Genomic DNA, 24,256 nt, shown 5'->3' on the forward strand with positions numbered 1-24,256 from the left:
TCTGACCAGTGCTTGTATAAATAAATAAATAAGTCTTTAAAATATGGTATAAAAATTAGTAAAATAACCTAACATTTTGGCAAGATGCCTCCCTCAGGAGACAGGAATCCTGAGGACCCACTGACCATTGGCAAGTCAGTTTGCAAACTGTCACGGGGTAACAGGTGTGGTTACTGAAAAGATTAAAACTTCATTTTTCCCTTCTGCTTCAAATTGTGAGGGAATAAGTCCTTTTCCACATATAAATCTCAGTGAGGTATTTCTGGGTTCATAAAGTGGAGAAATTGGTTTTTCTCCTTGGAAGGTGCCATGATATAGGGTCACTGTCTCCTTAGCTGCCTCTCCAGAGAAATGCTAGGCAGGTGCCCGAGCACAGGCTTCTTCCCTGGAAGAAGCTGGTCATCCTCTGCCTGACCAGCTCCGCAGGAGCCTTGTGCAAGCAGCTCAGCCATGCACTTCCCTCTCTCGCTGCAGGTCCTTCTGCTGACACAACTGGGAGGAGGCTGGAGGAGACTTGCAGCCACACATGCATCCCTGGATGGCTGGCCTGAGATCTTAGGGGTGTTTGAACCATTGTTACTTTTGGTCTCTGTTATATGTGGTTGGACCCAAGCTTATGGATGTGCCTGCCCCCTGCCCCCGGGGGGAGGGTGTTGAAAGAATTTAATGAGCTAAAATCTCATCTGATGTGCTGCTATTGTCACTGCCATCTGAGCAACTGAAGGTGCACGGCCACAGTGGGAAGACCCTGACAGGTGGCCAGGCCCACGGGCAGAGAGTGGGGATCAGTTGCTGGGGGATGTGGGATATAACCTTTCTTAGTTCCCCTGATTTTACACCGATTCCTTAGGTGTTGTGGGCTCAGATGCCAGCAAGGAGGGAGTAAGTGGTAAGAAGATGTAAAGAGGGGGCAGATGAGATTAGAAAGAGGAGCCCCCATCTTTCCAAAAATGAACCCTAAAATGAGGGACTTGGGAAGTTCAATTGTGACCCTTTGGGCAGACCAATGGCATCTGAAGGCCATTTTCCAGAAAACACCTATTAGTGCTGTCCAAGAGGACTGCATGCTTCAGTGCCACCCGTGTTTCTGGGAAAGCCTGCTGGGGAGCAGCACAACTCAGTGTTTGTGAGCAAGGTCAAATTGTGGTCCTGCCCCAAATAGGAAGGAGACAGCAGAGGAAGTCGGTGGCGGACACCAGAGAGTCGCAGGCTGGGAGAGGCCCAGGCACCATGTCTGTGTCATAAAATGAAAGGAGGGGTGTATTCTGCTTTTCAAATCCAAAGTTCAATTTCCCCTGCATGTTAAACTTCATAAAGAAGTACGTGAGCCCTAATTTCATTTTGGCATTAGAAGAGAGGAAAATTGAGACCAGGTATTTGTTGTTTTATTATATATGTCCCTAAAGTTTTTCAGCCGAGTTTGAAATAAATTCTTCCTGATCCTAAAGGGTGTGATTTATAACCAGTCCCAGAAGGTGCTAAAGGCGAGGGAGGGAACTCTGCACTGTTAGTGAAGCAAAAAACCATGTCTTTTCATAATAATTTGTTATGTCCACAAAACAGGAGCTGAGGGTTGTAAAACATGTTATGGCTGAGTTACAGCTAACACTCAGTTTTTTCTGTTTAATTTTGAGAGAGCAAGTAAGGTTAGAAGAATGAATTTGTTGTATAGCTAATACATAAAACTGACTGTGGTCATTAATTTCAACCTCTTGGCCCCAAAACCTTTTAGCAGAGCTGCTAACAGGTTGTGTAAATCATTCTTATGAACTTCATTTCCTTTCCCCTCCTCTCCTCCCTCGGAGGTGGGGGCAGGCTGCTAATGCGGAAAACACAGATTAGCATGGTGAGAAGCAGGGTCTTCCTGGCTGGGTACCTGCAGAACTGAGTGCTGGTTACACAGGCCCCTCCTGGGATCCAAAGGCAGGGAAGCCTGGGGTGCAGAGCAAGCATGGTGCTTCAGGGCCCAACACATCTGAGTGTGAAATTCCACTTCTGCCTCTCACCAGCTGTGTGATCTTGATTACCAAGCTTAACTTGATTTCCTCATTTGTCAAACAGAAGAAGTAACACTAATCTAAGAGCTCTGGGATGATGAAATGAGTATAATATATTTATGCATGTTGGTTATTGTCATTAAATTCTTCCAACTTTTGTGGCATGAAGCTCTTTTTTTTTCCCTGAGAATTTCTCCATTAGTCTCTGCTTAACAAAAGGGAACCCCAATAGTGTTCAAATTCCTTGGGGATGGAGATCTTGAGTGTAGTGGTAGGGAAGTGGGGTTCGATTGTCTGTTCATAGGAGCCCCAGTCACTGTACCCAGACTAGAGCTGTCTGCCATTTTCATCCTGGAAGTGGTAGCATTTCTTGTTTTTAAGATAGGATGATTTTTAAAAGACTAAAGGATAAAGGCTTTTAAAGAAAATTATATGTGATGGAGCAGCAAACTCTTGGGTAAGGCAAATCTGTGATGGCTCAAAACTGATGCTTTCTTGCTAGTTGTCTTAGAAAGTTACCAAAACGCTCTGAGCCTAGGATTCTCCATTTGAGAATGGTGGGTACTAATAATACCACCGTGCAGAAGCATAGAGGTGATTCACGAGCTGAGCTAGTAAATATGCAGCCTGAGCACGGCCCTGGCACACAGACATGCTCTCTGTATATTAGGGGGGGAACGTTTGGCTGATCAGGCTGGAGGAGCCCCAGGAACCTGTGCCCAAGGCCTTGGACCCTTGGCATGTTTCACTGTGTACCTTCATAGCAGCTCCTCTCAGCTTAGCCAGCTGTCTCACAGCTGGGCCTCACATAGTAGCAGCTTTGGAGAAGGAAAGAGTCTGGCTGGGAAGCCACCAAATTGCCAGTTGGATGTAACAACCACTGTAGCCAATTCTGACCTTGGACCCCTTCAAGGACACAGCTTGGGGTTTGTGTGTTGTGGTGGCAGGCCCTTCATTACAGCCTGAGCCTCTCCAGTGGGAGAAGCCTGTCAGTGTGGCTGGCGTGGTTGGCATGGCCAGCATGGCACAGGTTGGGACTGTACCTGTCCCTAGGGCCTCAAAACAGCTTCTCCCAGATGAGCCTCTACCATTAGAGGAAGTCTCCACCCCTATCCGTTGCCCTTTGGCTCCTGCAGGCCAGAGGTACTGCCAAACAGCAATTTTAAAATGCCAGAAGATGACAAAGCAGGTGGCAAATTGCTGCAATATTTCCAAGTGGACAATGGGAAATCCAGCTCCCTTTCCAAGCAGCTGCTTCCAGGTCCTCAGCCTTACATAGCTTGGGGTTGTCATAATTTCCCTTCTCCCTGAACCCTCTGCCTATTTGTAGAAAGCTCAGGCTGACGTTCTGAGGGGAAAACCCTCTGCCATGTCATAAACATTTATCTTGGGAAGCTCTTACGATACAGAAAGGCAGAAGGAGAGGTGCTTTCACGTGGTTCATCTGCCCCTCGCAGAGTCTGGCGTGTTCCCACGAGAGCGGGCATGTTGCTTTGCATGTGTTGAGATGTGTTTACCAGGAGTTGTTTCTGGAGATAAAAGGGAGCCCAGAGTAAAGGATTTTTTTCCCCGTTGTTTGTTTTCAGAATCATTAATTACTTACTCCAGGCTGTAATTCCATCCATGGTCAGACGACATGCCTTGTGGCTGGTTTAATCGGAGGCTGATGATGAGTTGGCCAAACCTATTTCCACTGGGGAATGTTGACTTGGGAACCTCCCAGCCAGTTCTCAGGTGGTGGCTGTTGCCTTCTGTCATGCTCTTGTACAGAGGAGTCACCCCTGCCCAGCCAGGCTGCTGGGGGTGGGTATCTGGACCCTAAGAACCATCGCCTGGTTCATCACCTGACTCTTCAAGGCCCCAGATGCTGACGGTGGTCGTGGGTCTCAAATGTCTTGAAAGCTGCATCTTCAACCAGCACTTTTGATCTTGTCTTTTCCAACTTTTTAGAGCCAGGTGGCATCTTTTTATTAGCCTGAAAAGAGCATGAGAGGATGAGGTGATCAGACATGTCCCTTGTGAAGACAGTACCACACATTTTTCTGCTCCCTGAATTTAAAGTTCAAGTGGAAATGTATCTTAGACCAGAAAGTCTGCCCAGGTGCTTGGCATCTTTTCTCACTTAGGGTTGACACTTCAGTGTCTCCTGTCTTGTGTCAAGCATGCATCAGTCTTGTGTCTGAGGGCTTCAGCCAGGGCCCTGGAGGCAGCACTTTTTCTACTTTCTGAAATAGCCCTGGTCAACCTTCTGGATTTCTTACCAAATATCATTCCTCATGGAAACCAGTGTTGAGAGCTCTGGCTGCCGACACATGAGGTGGGGATGCTGGAAGCAGTGCTGGGTCCCCTCGTCTACCAAGACACCTGGTCAGTTAGCCCCAGCAGTGGAGCACTCTGAGGAGGGCACCCAGCACAATGTGTCCCTCAAATACCAGGTGCCCACAAAGGGATTTTCCTGACACATGAGCAAACTTCCTGCTGCCTGAGAAAATAACACAGACACAATGAAACGTCAGCTCTTTTGTGATTTAAACACATACATGAGAAGATTTTTATATCTGAGCAGCTATTTGGAAGGCCCCTCATCCAGCTAGTTGGCTGTGGCAGCAAACACATTTCCAGGAATGACTGGGTCTAACTAGAACAGAGGACAGCGGGGCGGGTGGTGGACAGTGCTCTTCTGTGGTCACTGCGCCTCACTCTGGTCGCTGAGCTTGCGTCTCTACGCAAGCATCCATGACTGCTGATGCTAAGTCAGATTCCTGCCTCCCTTTGAATGAAGCAAGGCTCAATTCAAGAGGAATGTAAAGATTTGTTTTGCTTGTTTTTTTTTTAACATCCCTCCCTGATGAAACTATGGAGAGTAAGTTTCTCATTCCTAAAAGCTGGCTATCAGGGTGTGGATTACGGAGGTCTCTGATTTCATCTCCTTGGCTACTGCTTATTAGTCTTCAGTTTTACATGTTCATGGGGTGATGTACAGATACTCGGTGGGGGCCTGGCAAGTCTTGTGCACAACCCTTTGGGCCATTACACAATATTTTCTGTTCTCCCATATTGGGAGTTGGTGGTGGGAAAGGGAGCTAATTAATACAAGAGCAATAGCATCTTTTTTCCAGAATGAGTCAGAAGACCTGAGCTGGGATCAGCTTTGCCACTTACCTCAACTGTGTGATCCCCTGATAAGTTCCCTTTCTTCTTTGGTCCTCAGTTTCCCCATCTGTAAAATGGGTAAAATTGGCTTCAGTTACTATGAGGCTCTCTTCAGATCTGTTATCCTGGATTATTCTGTCCTCTATCTTTCTGTTATCTTCTCATGAGATTCTGACATGGTAGTCATCACCAGCCTTAAATGCTGGTTTTTCTCTTGATTTTTGGAGCTGTCTACTCCTCCCTTTTCTCAGACATTCTTCTTCCCTGTGCTTAATAGATCTCATCTCTTCCTTGCTTGTGTAGCAAATATTAATTTTTTTTGTCCCATTTCAGTGGGCCTACTGCTGTCATTGTAACTGTCCTCCAGCCAGTGTCCTTTCCTGGCTCACTGTGCCTGTCCTTCCATACGCCAGTCTCCTTTCGTCCTTACAACAGCATTTCAGCATATGTATAAAACCTCCCAGATGCAGTTCCCACCAAGAGATGATTATACCAAGGACCAGGACCCTTAAAAAAAAAATCCCATCCTAATGAATTCCAGCATTCCTAGTAAGCATCTTCCTCTTTTCAACTTGGCATCTTGCTGCATAATTACATAAGGGGATAGCTGTCTGGACAGATGCCCACGTGACCGTGCAGGCTGTGCTGGGATTCCCAGCCTCCCTCTAGAAGGGAGTGTCCTGCCTCAGCCTGAAAGGTGACTGCTGGATCAGTCCTTTCCCATCCGTGTGAAAGGGTCACACTGTGTGGAGCTGCTGCCCCTTTCCTTCCTCATCAGTTAAACCTGTTTGGTGGGGCCCCGTTTGAAAGAAGCGCGAGCCATTTTTAGCAAACCCTTACTGAAAGATGCTTTAGAAATGGGGAATTTTAAAAGATGTTAAGAATCTCTCAAATTGACCTTTGTCTTAGGACTGCCCAAGAGCTCCCAGGTTCACTCCTAACTAGTCCTTAAAAGGCAGGGAAAGTGCTCAACTTTAGTGAGGGCTTTTTAAAGACAAAGCCTGGGCTCTTCCAAAATGAAGGAGCCAGTTTCTTCAGAGACTTCTGACTTCCTGGGGCAGGCCTTTCCAGTACATCCCCCACCGAGGGAGCATGCTCTCTGGCAAGGGCGGTGAGACAGGCACAAGGGAGAGTGACCTGGGCGGGGAGCCTCCACTTCTGAGGAGGGCTGTCATGCCAGGAATGGGAGCATTCAGGCTGCTCCATGCAGAATAAGTGAGATTTAGATGACCTGAAAGTTCAGAGAGATAGCATGTGGTGGCTTTCAGGAAGAATTACTGACTGACTGACTGACTGACTGACTGAATACATAACCTCTGTACCACCAGGGGTTTCTTCAGTTATAGTGAAATTGCCATTTTCATGTAGAGGACTGCTCTCACACTTACCTGTGGAATATACAGAAACAGACCACAGGGTCAGAAAAAGCTAAGCCAATAACAAATCCTAGACTCTGTGGGTGTCTAAACTGTAGAATTGAGGCCACTGGAGTGAGTGAGAGGGAGGGCAGAGTGGAGGGGGCACAGTGGGCTATGGGGGTGGGTAATGGGTGTGGGTGTGGTAGCAAACAATACCTGAAGGAGGAGATCCTATACCTCTAAAACAGTGTTATAAACCTATATGTCCTCAAAAAAAAAAACCCCAAAAACAGGGCCCCCTGGTTAAGACGCAACCTATGAGGCAATCTGCATCCTCTGCAGCACGAGTTCGATTCCTGCCGGCCAGGGAGCTACCCATTTGCACAGCAGACCTCTCCTGTCTTGCCCCTCACTCCCTTCAGCAGTATACTTCGTTCGATCTGCCTGTTCTGTTCCCCACTCTGTCTCTGGTGAATCCTCTTACTCCCCGCACCTCTGGCCTGTACCCCAGTTCTTGTACACATAAATAAATAAATCCTTTTTAGAAAAAGACAAAAAAACACACCTTCATTTGGCCAGCTTATTGCTGTGTTCCAGAATGCTTTTTGTCTGTCAAGGTCTTTGGCACTTTTCCCTGCTTCTGGGTGCCCTGGGTAGGTACCAGTGGAGCCAAAATTCACCTCCCTGGAGTTCCTCTTGGATCAGAGGGGGAATCAGTAGCTATTGGAAGGAGTGTGTAGGGCCCTCGATTCCAAGGACCAGGGTTAGAATCCCAGCTCCAACACATGCCTGTTGGGTGACCTTAGGCTATTGTTTTTAACCTTTCTAAGCTTCCATTTCTTTGTCTTAAACATGGGAATAACTCCACTTAATGTGTTGGGTGGTTATGAGAAATAAATAATTGTGTGGGCAATGCTAGACACTTAAAAACTACTTAGAGAGAGGGTGTTTCCTTGTGCCATTGTTGATGTGACTGGAAATGTTCTCTGGGCCTTGAGGATGAGATTTTTCCTTCTTCCATTGACTGACAATGCCACAAAATTACCATCATATATCCTTGAGGTTTCCCATCTCTCTATCCTTTTATCAGCCAAACCTGCAATGATGTCACTGTCTGCTTGGGATGGTGGTGCTATCCTGTCCCTTTCATTAGGACTCTGCTTTGCCTTAGTTAGGAGCTGTCTGGGACCCTGGGAGTTGGGGCATGGAGGTGCCCCAAAAGAAAGTGGACAAATGGCTGAAGAGGGGATGTGCTGCGAGTCATCTCCATCAGAACTTCTTTTTTTTTTTTAATAGAGGCATGTTTATTTATTTATTTGTTTGTTTGTTTTGTTTATACATACACTGGGTACAGTCAGAAGCACGGGAGGGTGAGAGAATTCACCAGAGCCAGAGCGGGGAGCAGAGCAGGCAGAAGGACCGAAGTACACTGCTGAGGGGAGCAGCGGGCGGCAGGAGAGGTCTGTGCGCCATGTGGGACCCTCCTCCGGTGGCCGCGGGCAGCTTCGCAACCCAGCACTCAACCGCTGCGCCACCGGGGAGGCCCACCATCAGAACTTCTTGATGCTGCAACTCTTACCCCTCCATGTTCTCCCCTGTGACACAGTGTCTTTCCCTGGGGTCACCTGGTGGTTCACCAGGCAACCTCTGAGAGCAGCAGGTGCCCGAGACTGTCCTGTGGCAGGTCTGTATCCTCTGCACTTAGTTTAGGGCCACTTTCTGGGAGACAGCCAAGTCACCATGAGAGCTTCCTGACATCCAGGCTCCCAGGCCTTCACTTTCCCAGTTGTTAGTGCAAGAGGGAAAGTAGCAGTTTTACTCATCACATGTGGGATGGGCAGTTTGAGGCCAGTCAGGCATCCACTGTGGCCTGGGCAGCCTTGTACTGTGGCCCCCTCCCACAAGGCTAGGAGACCCAACCTGGGGTCTCTCACTTTACTCTGGCAGCTGGATATTTACTTCTGATTTTTTCAGATTGTAGATTGTCAACTAGTGTTGTGTTTCTGCAGCACAAAGGCAAATAGAACAGGCAACAAAGGAATCCATTTTTCTTCAGTTGAAATTTGCATTCATGTGCTCTTACTCCCTGGTCAGGCATTGTCCTTAGTACCAAACACCCTCACTTCTTCAATCCCTCGAGGAGCACCGGGGCCCCTCTTCCATTTCATGTCAGCGCTACTTCCCCATATGTCTCTCCTCAATGGCAGGGTCCCAGTCAGCAAGCTTTCTGTCCCCTCCTTCCTGGTGTCGGCTACCTACAGCATAGCGCTTGGGCAAGCTGGGTTGGGTGAATGACCAGGGGAGGAACTTGGCCAGCACCTCCTTCCTGCCTTCCCAGAGCCAAGTCCCTGGAGGCCAAAGAAGCAAATGGCTCTTACATGTCAGGTACTGTTAGCCTCTCTTTGATTCGTTATTATAACTGTTTGTCTTTCAGGCAGTGGGCTAATACTCACAGTGTCTGAGGCCTTTCAGATGCTTCTCTGAGGGCTTGTCCTGTGTCAAGGTGTGCAGCATGTACTAGAAGGGCCTGAGAGAGTAACAGCTGTCACCGCTCTTTCTGTGAGTCATTTACCACCTGCATGCTTCGAGTTGTCATAGGGAGTCCAGAGTGTATCATCCAGTCAGATACTTCTGAGAACTAGATGTTGTGCTATGCACAATTACACCAGAAGAGTAGGCTTCCCCTGGAGCAGGTGGTTACCTAGTTTGAAACAAAAGGTATGTCCATCAATGGAAGGAATTCCATCAATGGGAGAACTGTTTTGAAGACTCCACTGCTAAGGGGTTGCTGTCTAAGGAAGGGCCTTGTTTCCTGCTCTGCACCAGTCAGTGACAGGAGAATCACCCTGGGCCTGTTTCTGTGTCCTCCACTTCATTTCCACCAATGACTGAGCCTCCCAGGATGTGTGTTTGTGTATTATTGTTGTATTTTTCTTTCCTCTAGAAATCCTGCGAATAATTCAGCTGGACCTAGACCTAAAGTACAAGACCAACATCCGAGAATTGTTTGAGGAGTTTGACAACTTCCTGCCCAGTGCTGTCATTGGCATAGCGAGAGAGATGCAGCCAGTGTACAGGTATGTGGCAGCTGTAGGGGGCACCTCCGGGACCCCTCCAGCCCTTAACCCCTCTCTTTCCTGCCACCCACGGCAGACTGAGCTCATTATGCAGTCTTTCTGTATTTGATATGGTAAGGACACATTTGCACTTATTTCTTATGGGGGGGAGGTAGTGGGATATGTGTGTGTGTGTGTGTGTGTGTGTGTGTTTTGGGGTCCAAGGTCTGCTCCAAAACTGTAGTTGCTAACTTGTTCTTTCTGGAGTATTTGTGACATTTCTCTTGTGGAAAGCCTTGCTATTTGGTTGTTGGTTCTGGTGGAGCTCAGAATTTTTAAATTGTGGGCTTTGTCTTATAGAAGAGGTATCAGGGTATGACTTTAACTTGCTGTTCTGGTCGTGAACTAAGCCTTCTTGGCATCTGAGTCACCAGCTTCTTCGGTGTATAAGCTGAGTGCCCATGCAGCCTCTGTAAGGGGGAAAAGGCAGAACACCTTTGGGCCCAGATTGCCATCACCTAGTTAAGGGGAAGAAGCACATTCTTCAAGAGTTGGTGTTTTATTGTCCTGCAGGATCCTAGCCACATTCTAGTGCCTGACAATCTGGAGAATGTTCAAGAATATTCACTGCAGTATTGTTTGTGGTAGCCAAAACCTGAAAATAGCTTAAGTGTCCAAAGAGAGTAGAATGGATAAAGAAAATATCTTTATCCAGTTGAGTACATACAGAAACAAAAATGAGCCAACGGTAGTTACATGCACAGGCAAAATGAAGCTGTGATCTTTAAGGATACAGACACCAGAGGTAAAAATGAGGAAAACCAAGGAAATTATCTCAAACTCCCCCTGCAGTTCCTTCTGGGATGGAGGGGGTGGGTGTGGGGGCCGGGGCCATGGGGTTTACCTCTGGAGTGCTGCAGTAGTTTTAGTTTGGTGTTTGCAAGCGCACTTTCCAGTGCAATTTATCTCTTCCAGTTGAAGGAAAAGGAAACAGGTTTTTGTTAAAATCTGGGCCAATGGCCCTGGGTCCCTAGAGTTCCATGTTGCTGACTCTTCCTGCACAAAGCCACCTGGAGCTGGGATTTTCCTGTTCCCTGGCCACTCTTAGTCCTCCTGTGGACCCTAAAGTTTACTCCCTGGGTGCATTCTTGGAGCTGGCCCCCCATCTTTGGAGAGCTGCAGGCACAGGCGACCAGTGACTCAAGAGGAGGCATTTCTCCTAAGAGGGAGGGAAGGGTGACAGCCTCTGCTTAGTTGTGGTACTTGCAAAACCCAAGTCACATAACAGGAAATTCCTGCAAGGCCTCTGAGTGAGCTGATAAGTCCTGGGCCTTCTGGGCTGTTCTGCCTTTCTCTGTCCTCTTACTCTGCTGTGGAAGAAGGTCTGAGCACTCACCTGCTGTTTGAACTCACAACAGCCTCCTTGACTCACACCTTTACCTTCCTGTAAGGTAGATTTTTTTTTTTTTTAAGATCTATTTGTTTGTTTATACAAGCACTGGGTACAGTCAGAAGCGCGGGAGGGTGAGAGAATTCACCAGAGCCAGAGCAGGGAGCAGAACAGGCAAAAGGACCGAAGTACACTGCTGAGGGGAGCAGTGGGCGGCAGGAGAGGTCTGCAAGCCATGTGGAACCCTCACGCGGTGGCTGGGGATCGAACCGCGCCACAGAGGCTTCGGGCAGCTTCATAGCCCAGTGCTCAACCGCTGCACCGCGAGGGGAGGCCCCACTAAGGTAGATCTTGTGTGTAGGTTCCTGATTTCACAAAGGGAGGTGACAGGAAGAGCACTGATGTGCTAGTCCCACTCGCTTGCCTTGTGGGGGCTGGGCTTCCCCATGTGAGAATGGGAGCAGGGCCACCCCAAGGCCTCCCTTCCTAGTTCTGGCATCTGTGAGCCCAGTTCTTCTTGTTATAGGACAGGGAGAGGGGCAGCCCAAACCCCGCAAACCTGCCTACTCTAAATGGGTTCTGCCATCCGCCGCATCAACACAAAACATAGGAGACTTTAATGGGAAGGAACTTTAATAAAACTAGGAAACAATACAGGTAAGGCAAAGAGTCTAGTTTCTAAATGAAGCACCCAAAGTTACCCGTCCCCTCGTGGGTAAAAGTCCATCCAAATGGGATTGGCCCAGAGCAAGGCCCCAAAGCCTGCCACAAGTCTAAGGCATCTTCCAGTGGGGACCCACAGCAAAGGGTCAGAAACAACCAGACAAGCCCGGAAGGAAAAGAGCAAAATCAACATCAAGATAAAAGCTGCCATGGTCACCTCCCCACGGGTCTCACCCACATCTGTGTCACCCCGTCCACGACCAAAAGACAAGCGCAGTTTCTTCACGTGTCTCTAGGCTCCATGCGCCTCCTCCAGGTCTCCTGGCTCCATCCTGCTTCCTTCCTCAGTCTCCTCTGCAGCTTCTCCTCTTCCTGCTCAGCTCCACCCTCCCTTGGGTGGGGCAGGGAACCTCCCCCTTTCCTGGGGACCACCCTGTTACATTCTGACTGTCACTCCCCCTTGTTATCCTGAAGCTGCTTGTCTTCAGAGTCCCTCATCACTCCACTGAGGCCACAGTCTCAAGAATAATCAGACCATGCTAATTATCATTATATTTTCCTCTCAAGTTTTATTGATTTTCCACATTTCCACAACAGTATAACTCGGGGGGCAGACCTTCAGACCTCCGCAGGTTCATGCCTCACTCACCCTTCTCCTGATCTGCAGGGCCACAACCCTGTGACCTTCCCTCCCGTTTGGTAACCAGTTTTTCCCTTCCCTCCATCCCCTCTGGTAACCAGCTTATTTTTTACAGAGTCTGAGGATTATTCTTGTCATTTTGCCAGTTTGTTTTCTTTGACTATTTATTTTCCAGAAGTGAATGAAACCATCTGGTAACTCTCTTTCACCCTCTGACTTATTTTACATAGCATCATCACCTTAGGCAAGATGCATCCATTTTGCCCCTAAAGGCACCATGTCATCTTTTTTTAATGGTCAAGTTGTATTCACTGAGTCTGTATTCCACTATGTCTTTATCTAGTCGACTCTTCGTGGGCATATAGCTTGATTCTGTGACTTGGCGACTGTGAATGATGCCGCTTTTCCTACTAGCGTTTTCATAGTCTTTAAACCTAGTTAATTATTAAATCACACTTAATTTAAATGGTGTTGGCCAGAATTTATTCTTTCTGTAACTCTAAGATTTTATGAAAAGTGAAACTTAAATCAATTTAATTGTCTGGCCTTCTCAAAAGAAATCTCTGAAAGAGCTTAGATCCAAAGTGATATTGAGTTTTTCTCACCTTCAGAGATATTAATTGTCATTAAGTGCAATGAAACAATGGGACCTCAGGGCTACCTGTGAGTCCCCAAATGCTCTGTTTGCAGAGCTAGTGCACTCAGAATCAGCAGCAATGGAGACTCCTTCACGCGGTGCTCTCCCCTCCCTCCCTGTCAGTGCCCCTGCCCGCTGAACTGCTCTGAAGGCCTCTGGTAACTCAGTCTGCACTGACCTGCATCCTCCTGGCTCTGGGCTTGCCCTTGAGCACCTGCAGTTGGTAAAAGGGCTGGGCTGGTGGGGTGCTGGCTGGGGCAGACAGGGGATGGGGCGTAGTATTTGCCATCTTCCACAAGAAAATTCTAGTGGCCCCAAAGATCAAGTATAATTTGTCTGCCACTTTGGAGCCTGTGCCTGGTATGTGTGCTTGTGGGGAGGCAAGTGGGAGAAGACAGAGGCAGAGTGGAAGGGGAGGGAGGAAACAGCGGCCACAAGGCCTTAAGGGCAGACAGAGCTGTCTCAGCCTCATATCCATGAACTCATTGTCCTTGGACTCGGTCTTTGGGAGGGTCCCCAGCCGCCACCCCACCTGCCCACCTCTGCGGGCATCATCCCTCTTTGAGGGTGACTCCAGGAACTGGCAGTGGGGTTCCAACCACCAGGTAGTCTCTCCTGAGTGGTGAAGTGTGACGTGGGCAAGTGATCACAAGCAGAATCTGCTGGCATCTGTGAAGAGAGGAAAATTTAGAAACAAAACAGGACTAAATAAAAACTCAATTGGTTAATCAAACACATTTTGATCTGGAAATTCACTAAGCTGAAATAAATTTGAATCTCCTCAGCTATTATTTTTCTATTTACTTGTCCGACAGTCACCGCACTTCAAAAGGGCGCAGGAGAAGTCATCTTTACGGCTGTTTCCCCTCTGTTGTGCGCCACAAATGTTAGCAATTTGGAGAGTGACAGGGAAGTATTTTCTACTGTCTGATAAATAGTTTTGAGATTTTTAAAAATTCTTACACAACTTTTTCCCCTGAAACTCAAGCCAAACTGACTGTGTTTTCTGGAAAAGGATGCTGGGATGCTGGGATAGTGGTAAAGGAGGCTTTTTCTCTTGGGTCCCTGCCAGGTCCTGTTGAGTCAAATATCCTGTGACCTTCCTCAGTTGAAATTGGGGAGCTGTGGCCATTTTGGGTGGGACATTGCTCTTTCCTCACTGACCTCTGCTTCATTGTCAGGGAATTAGACTCTGGTCACGTCCTCCTCAGTGGTGTGTGTTTAGTCAGGATGACATGGCTAAGTCACAAGGAGAGAAGGCCTAGTGCTTTCTTTGTAAACAGAATGGTCTCTGCAAATAGCTATATTCTTCAAATGTGTGCTGATCCAGGATGCTGTTTTGAATTTCTTCCTTATGAGTATATCGTAAAGAAAAGAAAACCCTGGGGCCCTCTTGAGGAGAACCTGTAAAAAATGATTAAGGTGTAGGGGCAGGTAGAGCAGCTGGCTGTCCAGTACGCAGGTTCTACTCAGGAGCCGTGGGGAAAAGGCCAGCCCTTCACGAATTATCTGTGTCACACTTTGCAGGTCCCTTGATTCTCTGGTTTCATCTACAAGTGGGGCTCAATATGTCTAATGTGCAGAATGACCGGAAAACTCAAATGAAATAATGCACTTGAGGATTTCTGGTGTCAGAGGCCCTGGTAGAGTGCCCCTCGCTCCTTCCTGTAGTCCTCACAGCACCTTTTCATGTTTTACTTTCAGATGATTTACTCTGGATGCCTCATCCTCCACCCTACCCCCAACCATATAGGGTTAAAATGCAGGCCCTCCATGAAACTGAACTTCAGGCAAACAACAAATAATCGTTTTGTATAAGTAAGTCCCAGATGCTGCGTGGAGACGTACTTGTACGAAACGATTACTTGTTGTTTATCTTAAATTTAATAGGATGTCCTGGTTTGGTTTGGTTCTGATTTGTTTTTGCTAAACCTGGCAAGCCTACCTCTTCCCAAGGTTTAAAACAGGCCCCTTGTTTTAGCAGAAGCCCTGCTTTGACTTTTCTACAGATCTTTGAATGAACAAGAAAAAAGAATTGGAAATAGAGCTCGTGAGGGTTGGAGAAGGAGGTGGGATGGGAAGGGTGGGAGGATGGGGGAGTAAGGGGGTGAGAGAGGAAGCAGGTGGGAGGCAGCCCTCTAAGTCTCCCTAAGGCGTCAGGCCTGAGGTCCACTGCTGTGCGGGAGCTAGGAGGTCTGGCTGCCACCTGGGGGGTATAGGGAGACCACCCGTGCTGGCAAACCTGGCAGTGGCTTAGCTTCAAGAACAGGGCCCCTACTGAGCCCAGAGGGTGTGTGTGTGTGTGTGTGTGTGTGTGTGTGTGTGTGTGTGAGTGAGAGAGAGAGAGAGAGAGAGAGAGAGAGAGAGAGACTGATTGTCTTGAAGAGCTGGGGTCACAGCCTTGGTTGTGGTCACTCTGCCCTGGAGCTGGCCACCTGAGGAGCTGCTGAATGGAAGCTTTGTGTTGGGGGCCTCAGGCTTCCGGTCCTTTCTTTATTGGCTCCAAGGCTGACTGTGTGCTGGTTTGAGCCCAGCCCCACCATGAGGTGGAAGCAGCAGGCTAATCCTGTCAGCTGCTGATAACAGGCCACTAGGCAGGAATTTATTTTTGTGTTAAATATTTTAAGAGTGTGTCCACTCTGTTACCTTTTTAAGTCACATGGGGTTTTTGTTGACCACAGTGGTGCCAGCCTAACCTTGCAGATGCCTGGAATGAAAATGTCCAGTTTATCTACAGACTGCCTAGATCCTGTCCCCAGGACTGGGGAAGGGCTTGCAGGGGAGTTAGCGAGAGTGAGGACATAACAAAGAGGTAGGAGGGGCAGGTGGATTAATGCTAAGTCTACCACCCAGTAGCTGAGTGACCCTGGGCAAATCTCTTGCTGTCTCTGAGCTTTAGTTTCTTTAGCTGAGAAATGGAGATTATAGCGCCACGTAACACGATATGGTGGAGGTGATTGGGGGATTGAATTAGAAAATGTGTTTAGAAATCTGTATTTGGCACAGAGCAACACTCAGTAGTGGTGGTAGCAAGTTTATGCCGTGGCCCAGTTTGGCATTTTACTAGTTCTGTATCCCTAGGCAAGTCACTTAACTTCTGAGCTTCAGTTTCCTTATATGTCATATTGGAGCTACCGATAACTTAGCATGATTAGTCTAGCTCTTTTGGTTTCTCAGCATCTGAGCCTTCCTATGAGGATTTCTGTCACATAAGCCTCCTTTTGAACGCAAAGGCTGGGAACTGTTTCCTTGCCCCCTTGCTGCAGGGTGTTGTTGCCATTCCTCTCCTCCTCTGCCTCGCCTGAAGCACCACCATCAGAAATTTAGTATCTCTGCAGGCTGGTTTGTAGACTTTACATACCCTAAGTAATATAGGGGTTTTGAAAAACCGAAACTGATAGTGTTACAGGAGAAAACTAGTCTACGTTGAGAGAGGGGAATTTTAGCATGTCTCTAGTGCAAAGCAAGAACTGCAAATAGGGATGGCATGCCCCTAGAAAGTTGGGGTACAACTGTCACAGAGGAGGAAAGGAAACGGGCGGGGAGGAGGGAAGTGCCAGAACAGTGCCTGAGGCAGGTACCCCATTCCTGTTTCTTGCTATGAACCTGGCTGCTTGGGGTGTTTTGGCCCATGTTACACTATAGAGAGCAGGTTCTGGCCTCCTCACCTGCTTCTAGACTCCAGCCTGAGGCTCTAGCCCGGATCGCCAGTGTGGTTTCCATTCTGTCGTGTCCCTTACCCTTGCTGTACCTCTTGAATTAAAAAAAAAATTATATTTGTCACATATTTTCATTAAAAGCATGCAAGAATTATTTTCCCAGCATTTTCTATAGATTTATTGCATTGTGTATATATGTGTATATGTAAATGGAGTTATGCCTTATACTCCTAAGCATCTTTTTGTTTACTTATTGGTATGCCTGTGCCTAGCTCAGTTCCTTTACTAAGCATTGCTAGTCTCCTGATTTAATTTTTTTTTCTTTTTACTTTTTACTGCAGAAAACTTCTAACATGTACAAAAGGCTATGGGTGCTTCAATATTATACTATTCACAGAGCTTCAATAACTGCCAACTCCCCTTTTTTAAGATTTATTTTTATTTATGCAAGAACTGGGGTATAAGCCAGTGGTGCAGGAGGGTGAGAGGATTCACCAGAGACAGAGTGGGGAACAGAACAGGCAGGGCTACTGAAATACACTGCTCATGGGAGCAGCTGGTGAGTCAGGAGAGGTCTGCTGCACCATGTGGGTCAGCTCCCTGGCTGGGGATGGAACTCATGCTGCAGTGGCTGCCAGATAGCTTCATAACACCTGCGCCACCAGGGAGGCCCACTAATTGCCAACCCTTAGCCAATCCTGTTTCATCTCCACTGCAACCCCCCCCCCATTATTTTGAAGCAAATTTTGGATAGCATACCATTTCGTCTGTAAATGTCATTTTAAATATATTATCTAATAAAAAGAGCCCTCTCTTCCATTGCTGAATTTAAAGCTGAGGAGGGTTGTATGAACTCACATTGTCATCTCATCTTCAAGTTCTTCAGTTTGAAATCAATTTGTATGAAGGAGGAAGACAGACAGGGCACTAATATCTAATCAACCAGCCTTTCTACCTCTTTCTAGATTGTCTTGCTCAGGATATTAATGTAGCAAGCATGTCTGAAAGCTTTTATGGCTGATATAAATTCAGATGCATTGCTCACTTGAACATGAAGCTCTGCTGTATGAGATCCCCCTTCCCCCCATCATTTCAGGATTTGTAAGCCTAGGACTTGAAGATAAAAAAGTAGTAGATTCTCTTCTTCCCTCTGACACCTGAGGATGAATTTCTTCACTCTTGTTCTTGTGTTTTTGTTTTTTTTTAAAAGTAACCAAGATGGAAAATGTCAGTTTCTATTAGCATTAAATCTGGGTAAAAGAGAGAGAAACCTGCCACCTTGTAAAATAGGTAAAGATACCAGTATTCCTTTCCTCCCTGGGAGTTAGAAGGCCAGGCTTACTTTTTCCATGGTCTGCATAACCTAGAGGCAGTGATGTAGTCCCTACAGGAATAAAAAGAGAATATCCATTGTGAGGTTATTTTATAATGACGCCACTGGGAAGATGCACCTTACAAGGAGATGCTGTATACAGAAGGGCCCAAATGGAATTGTGTGGCTATGAAGTGATCATTTCCCATCTGCTGGTGATGCCCCAAGGGTCAGCAGGGAGCACCCCAACACCATCTGAAGGCCGTGGGAGTCAGTCAGGCCACTGAAGTGTGCTCAGGCTGGGCACCTAGTTGAACATGGAAGGGGCTCCCTTCTTTGAAAACACACTCATTTCAGTTGTTTATCTTTCTGTACTTTTTGGGGTGCTTTGGCACCACTTCTGCTTTTGGCACCAATCCATAGAACAAGATCTATCACATGGAGCCTGACACAGGTGTCTCGAAAGAGCAGGTGAGGCCTGAATGAGCAAAGGGCCTGGGACCAGGCTGCACGTTCTCTTCGGGCTGTGCAGACCAGAAGCCACACACATAGGAGATGTTTGCTGGAAACGAAGGAGCGGGTGTTTATTAAGAGGATCCTCCTCAACAGTGCTGGTGCTGACCAGCCTTTAAGATGGCGCCTGGGCAACCCTCATGTGGGTCATGTCTCACCACTAGCACTTGTGCCGCCATTGCTTTCACATTTCTTTCCAAAGACAAGCCTGGGAGACATGGTGGTTCTTCATTTCTGTTGGGCTCACTGTGTACCAACCACATGAGTGAACCTTGAGGAGTTGTGAGAAGCTGGTCCTGCTTCTAAGGTGGTTACAGTGTGAGGGAGATAAGGTGACTGAAATGCAAAGACACGCATGCTAGAGATGTGGATACCCAGTCAGTACATCTGTTTGGAGGTTTCCCGTGGACGAGCCACAGAGATGTCTTGTGGCAGAAACTGTGAATGATACTGTGTGGACCATGTTGATCCCAAACAAAAACAATCAGTTATTCTAACAGCAAAATAAATTTTTTTGGAAACAAACAACAGAAAGGATTGGAAAGTTCATTCGTGACGAGACCCATGTACACCTAAATCAAAGCTAACAACACCCTGCAGGGCCTCAGGTGGAGGACTCCCTACTCCCTGCCAACTTCTGCTAGAGGGGGAAGCGTGTCACCTCCCATGGGAGAACCAGGCACACTGGAGAGTGTAGTTTGCTGACTTACATATGTGTGGATGCTCTCTGGCTTCCTGACCTCATTTAAAGTGGGTTTCTGTGTACTAATGTTCACACGCACGTTCTCAGTTTAACATTTTGCTTTTAGAATTCTAAGAAGCATGTGTCATGATTTTTTTCTTTTCTTTTCTTTTTTTATGAAAGGAAAGGTGGAATGGGATTTGGGATGTGGGCGTAGCTTCCAGAAAGTCCAGTTAGGATAGATTTAGCACTGTGCACAATTAGTAAATTCACTCCCAGGCTTTTGTTGAGGGCCTGACTGAGTATTAGACAGAAACAAAACCCCCATCTTCCAGAATCTTGCTGCCTAGTTAGAGGGACCACCTTCCTAGACGTCCCTCCCGGGAGGTGGACTGGGTATGTATCTCCTCTGAGGCACAGCACAAGATGATGGGCCTGGGCAGAATTCCTTTGTTTGCAAGAATATAAGTTTTTTTTGTTGTTGTTGCTTTTCTTTTTTCCCAAATTAACATTTCATTGAGAGAATCACATTTATAATCTAGAAATCTAGACAACAAAAATGACTTACCTACAAGTACCTTCCTGGGGAAAAACAACAAAATTGCATAGTTGAATTACAGTGGCCTATCTACAAGAGGACCGTGTGACAAACTATGTGGAAAGGGCTGAGGAAAGCGTGACCAGCTTCACGTGAGGGGAATTTCAACATGCTCCTGGGCTGCTCAGGTGCACGTTCCCACCACAGGATGGCGTTTCTGCAGGTGACTAAGTGAAATGGATATTCAGTCCCCGGGCCCTCTGCCTCCAGGTTAGCAGCAGAATTGGTTATTGCAGAAATATCAAGCTTCTCAGCGGGAGCTGAATTTGTAATGAACACCTTACCTCCTACTCCTCACTGGGTGGCTTTTTAAAATGAGCCATAGGCTGTTGCTCATAGAGACCTCCTTTGATTTTTCTCTTTGGGGGTGGCAGAATCCCCCCAACATCAAGAAGCCCATGGGAACACTTTGATCCAGCGACCTAGCCTTCCTAATGTCCCCATCTTCAAGATTTTCTGTCACTACTTGTAGAAGAGGAAACTTAATTAGGAGCCAAAATAATTTCCCTGGACATTCACTGTGCCCTGCCTTTATAGATGCACACTCATTATGAGGCTAGCTGGGGCTCATGTACTTTCAGGAATGTGATGCCAGACGCTCATGGGACCTCATTACTGTCAGTGTGGCTGCTTCGTCTGGGCCCCTATGATCCCCCTTGTCCCAGTAAGGAAACACTGCGTTCCTTAATCAAATGAAGTCCATGTCTGCTCTGAGTGTAAGCAAGGGCAACCCTTATCCTACTGCTAGGACCACCTTATCTTGATTGACCCAAGCATCATGAACTTGGAGCTGTAAAGAAAGTAATAAAATTCTAGCACTCTGCTTGGCTCCGCAGTGAGATTTTCATGTTCATAATAATGCAATGTGACTGTAGTTCACTGGTGTTTCACTTTCAGGGAGCCTGGAAGATCATGTCTGAGCAAGAGAAAGACATAAAGATGGATTGTGTCATAGAGAAGGAATAACTGGAGCAGAGAGAAACATTCCTGCCTGTTCCTTCCTCCCAGGATGTCAGCAGTGTGATCTTGGCCCTGCAGGTCACCTCTCCACTCACACCTCAGTCACATCCTTCTTGCTGCTGTCAAAGGTTAAAGATCTCATACAGATGATCAAACAGTATGCTTTTGTATGAAAGGAATGCAGAGTCCTGGGGGCCTGTCAGTGCAAAGGAGCCTGAGATGGCCAGCTAGAACCTGGGAGAGATTTTGTAGGTGAAACGGCATATCTGGATAACACATGACTGGGTGCAGGTATAGGTATCCCCCAATCACCTGCACAAGTCAGAGAAACCAGTCCCCAGTCCACATGACTCGTTATATTCAGATTAGGTGGAGGTGGGTGGTGGCTCTATAAAATGTTGTAAAATGAGAGCCCATCTGACTAGACTCTCTAAAGGAGAGTGGGTCTCTCAGTGACCGTAACGTACTATAACAGGTACAAGAAGAGGCCATTGGTGATTCAGAAACTCTAGTTTTAGCCCGGAGCTGTTTAATTTTAGGTAAATGCCTCCAGGTAGCAATACACATTTTAGAAAAGTTAGAAATCAATTGTGAAAGAGAAGGAAAGAAAGCAATTGTTTGAAAACCCCTGGTTTTCTCTGCCTCTGGTCTTGACTTATATTTCTGATGTTCATGTTTGTGTTGCTTGAATATGGACCCAGTGTTGCTAGATCTCTGATTTTTTTTTTTTAAGAGAAGCAAGAAATCTGATTGCAAAGACTCCTCATTTTAAAATATTGATAATTAAGTGAACAATTTGCTGACCACATGAAACACAATGGTACCAGATTCTACCCAAGAACTCCCAGTTTGAGATCCTTGGCTTAAAAGTTCATCGAGACAAGAATTGATCAGTGTGTCGGCCAGTAGCTGGGTCTTTCATAAACCTCTGGTCGGCTGGTCCTGTGATGCTGTTGCCAACAGGTTTTAGCGCTCAAACTTTGTTTTTCTCAAATGTTTTCTCCCGTTATTTGAAATAGTTGATTGTTATCTGGTACTTTAGAATTCCGTCATGTACTTTTCTAACTAACCTCAAAATTATCTAATATCGCAATACAAGGCCAACCATAATTCTCACCCAGAAAAGTAATTTTGGAAGAAAACCAAAAGACTGCTAGACTTAGCGTTTCTCAGAGCTGGCAACTATTTTAATGTATGTACGAACATCATTAAGCTGCTCTCAGCATTTGAAGATGCTTTTGGGAGATTGAAGGTCTAGGCAGAGAGGAAGGGAAGGAGAAAAACTCAGAAGGGACATGGGAAGGAGAGAACAGGAGGCTTGGGAATGAGGCACAGCTCTCTGCTCACTGCTCTATGCACATTTCTCCAGCCCGTCTGCTCAGTGTGGCCTCTGATTAGCCCTGGCAGTGCTGAATCTGTGGAGACCTGTGTGTGCAGACGCCAGCCTTACTATCTGTGCAGGCCTAGTGGTGAGGAAGTGGTTCAGGCCATGCAATGTGGCTTCCTTGGGCCCATCTGGAGGCTCTTTGCCCCTGTCTGAGAGTCACGGATAGTTGTGTTCCTCCTGGATAATTAATTGGTTTCTTCTCTGTGTGCATGACTGGTATCCTTTCCTTTTAGGTTGACTATAGGAAACGTCATGTCACATTTGTGGTGTACTGCAGCAAGCTTATAACTCTTCAGAGGATACATTTCAGCTTCTTTATCACCTAAGATAAATTCCTTCTGGAACAAAAGGGGGCATCAAATTTAAGGAGAGAAGGGGAGAAGGAAGATCTATGCAACCTGAATTAGGCCCTACCACATAAGATTCCTTTTTTGGCTCTTAGTCTGTAGTGATGAAAGATGAACATCAAGAGAAACAGCCCTGGGAGGAAGTGTGGTGGCCATTTAATTTCCCCTTTAATTTATTGTTTAAACTAGAATATTTTGATAGTGACAGGGGGTACTGTGAATAATGACACCAGGACACATAAGCCAGGGCTGTCTCAGCCACCCTAGCATGCAGCCGCCGTGAGCTCAAGGTAGTGAAGCTGGGGAGGAGTGAAGAGGAGGTGATAGAGCATGATAAAGAGGAAGAAACCTGGGAAAGGAAGACTTATTTAGGGTCACAAATGCTGCTGAGGTTGACAACGTGTCTGGATCTATTATCTGTTGGAAGGAGAAATGTGTCAGCCCCTTCTTGGCCTGGAACTTGGGTTTTGACTGGACTTTCAAGGTGAAGAGTAAAAGTACCCTGTGGCTATAAATGCATCTTGCCATATCTGTCCCCCACACCTTTTGGTAATGTGCGTCAGCTTGCGAGATATAATTTGGCCCTGGATTGCATAGGAAGAGTCTGCTTTCTCTGTTGGTGGTGCTGAGATGTGCTAGAGACTAATTTGCTGATTTTGAGAGTTAACCATGCCATGCTAACATGACCTGGCTGTGATCGCGTGCAAAAAGAATCCAAGAACAGAAGTGGAGATGAAATAGTTGCCTCTCAAAGGTGTGAATGCTTTGTTTTCACCATTGAGTTTTGGCTGGTCTCAAAAATTCCCAGGAGCTATTTTTAGTGTGAATGAGCTACACATCAGGGTTTCCCCAGGAATGCTTTTGCTTGTGACTAAAAGGGGACTCTCGTGCTTTTGTGCACTCCAGAGAGCCTAAGGAGACCTTGCAGAGAGAACTCTACTCCTAGGACGAGGGTTTAGAGCTCAGGAAATGTCACCTCATGCCTCCTGATGGGCTTGTACTGTTTGGAGCAGAGCTCCCAGAAGCTGGAGGGGTGCTGGTCTAGGAGAAATCAACAGGAGCTGTGAATGAAAGCTGTCCAACTCAGTCCAGCCCAGCCCAGCTCTGCCCAGCTCAATACTATCCAACACAGCACTGCCCAGCTTTGCCCAGCACAGCTCTCAGAGGGAAGAGACTGTAGATGTCACCCATGTGGCCCAGCCCTGAGTTACCCAAGATGATGGAGACCTTAGCAAATTAATGTGAGTTGGGCTTCAGTCTGATTGCATTTTGGGGAGGTGCTTTCATCACAACACAGCTGCGCTTATTAAAACTTACTGGTGATTTTACTAGCTCAGTTATTAAGAATTCCACAGGAACTTGTTGAGGGCCTACTCCACGCCAGGCTCTGTGACCAGGCCATGCCCTTGAGTATACAGTTGGGAGGGTGGCCCCATGGCAGCTGGGGCCCTACCCTACCTAGAAAAGTGCTGCTCTCCTGTATCTTGCTTCTCTCCCGCTGTTTCTTCTCATGCTGGGGCCCTGGTTCCCTCTCCAGTGTTTCACACCAAGTTCTTGCCTCTTGAAATACTTTCAGCCTGACCTCAGCCTCATACTCACCACTGGACTTTCAATTTCATTTCACACCAGACAGTCTCTTACATCTCTGGTCTGCAATGAAGGAACAGTCTGTCCCATCCCTGTCTCCAGTCACTGAGGACCTGTTCTCTCACACTGTTGTGTTTTTTTTTTTTAAGATTTATTTTATTTATACAAGAGCTGGGGTACAAGCCAGAGGCACGGGAGGGTGAGAGGATTCACCAGCAACAGAGTTGGGAACAGAACAGGCAAACTAACGAAATACACTGCAGAGGGGAGTAGTGGGCAAGGCAGGAGAGGTCTGCTACGCTATGTGGGTCTGTGTC

At 47.0% G+C, this 24,256-nt stretch overlaps 1 protein-coding gene across 1 annotated transcript in view; it reads left to right on the plus strand.

The window, feature by feature from the left end:
• Positions 1-24,256, plus strand: part of XXYLT1 (xyloside xylosyltransferase 1) — a gene marked incomplete at both ends in the record, with an annotated part of 148,574 nt that overhangs the window by 68,871 nt on the left and 55,447 nt on the right. The window contains one exon of the mRNA XM_084231920.1: positions 9,453-9,585. Coding sequence (XP_084088046.1) covers positions 9,453-9,585 — 133 coding nt within the window. The remainder of the gene's footprint in view (positions 1-9,452; positions 9,586-24,256) is intronic.

Source organism: Talpa europaea, assembly GCF_964194135.1.
Source record: "Talpa europaea genome assembly, chromosome: 4".
NCBI classification, from domain to species: Eukaryota; Metazoa; Chordata; class Mammalia; order Eulipotyphla; family Talpidae; genus Talpa; species Talpa europaea.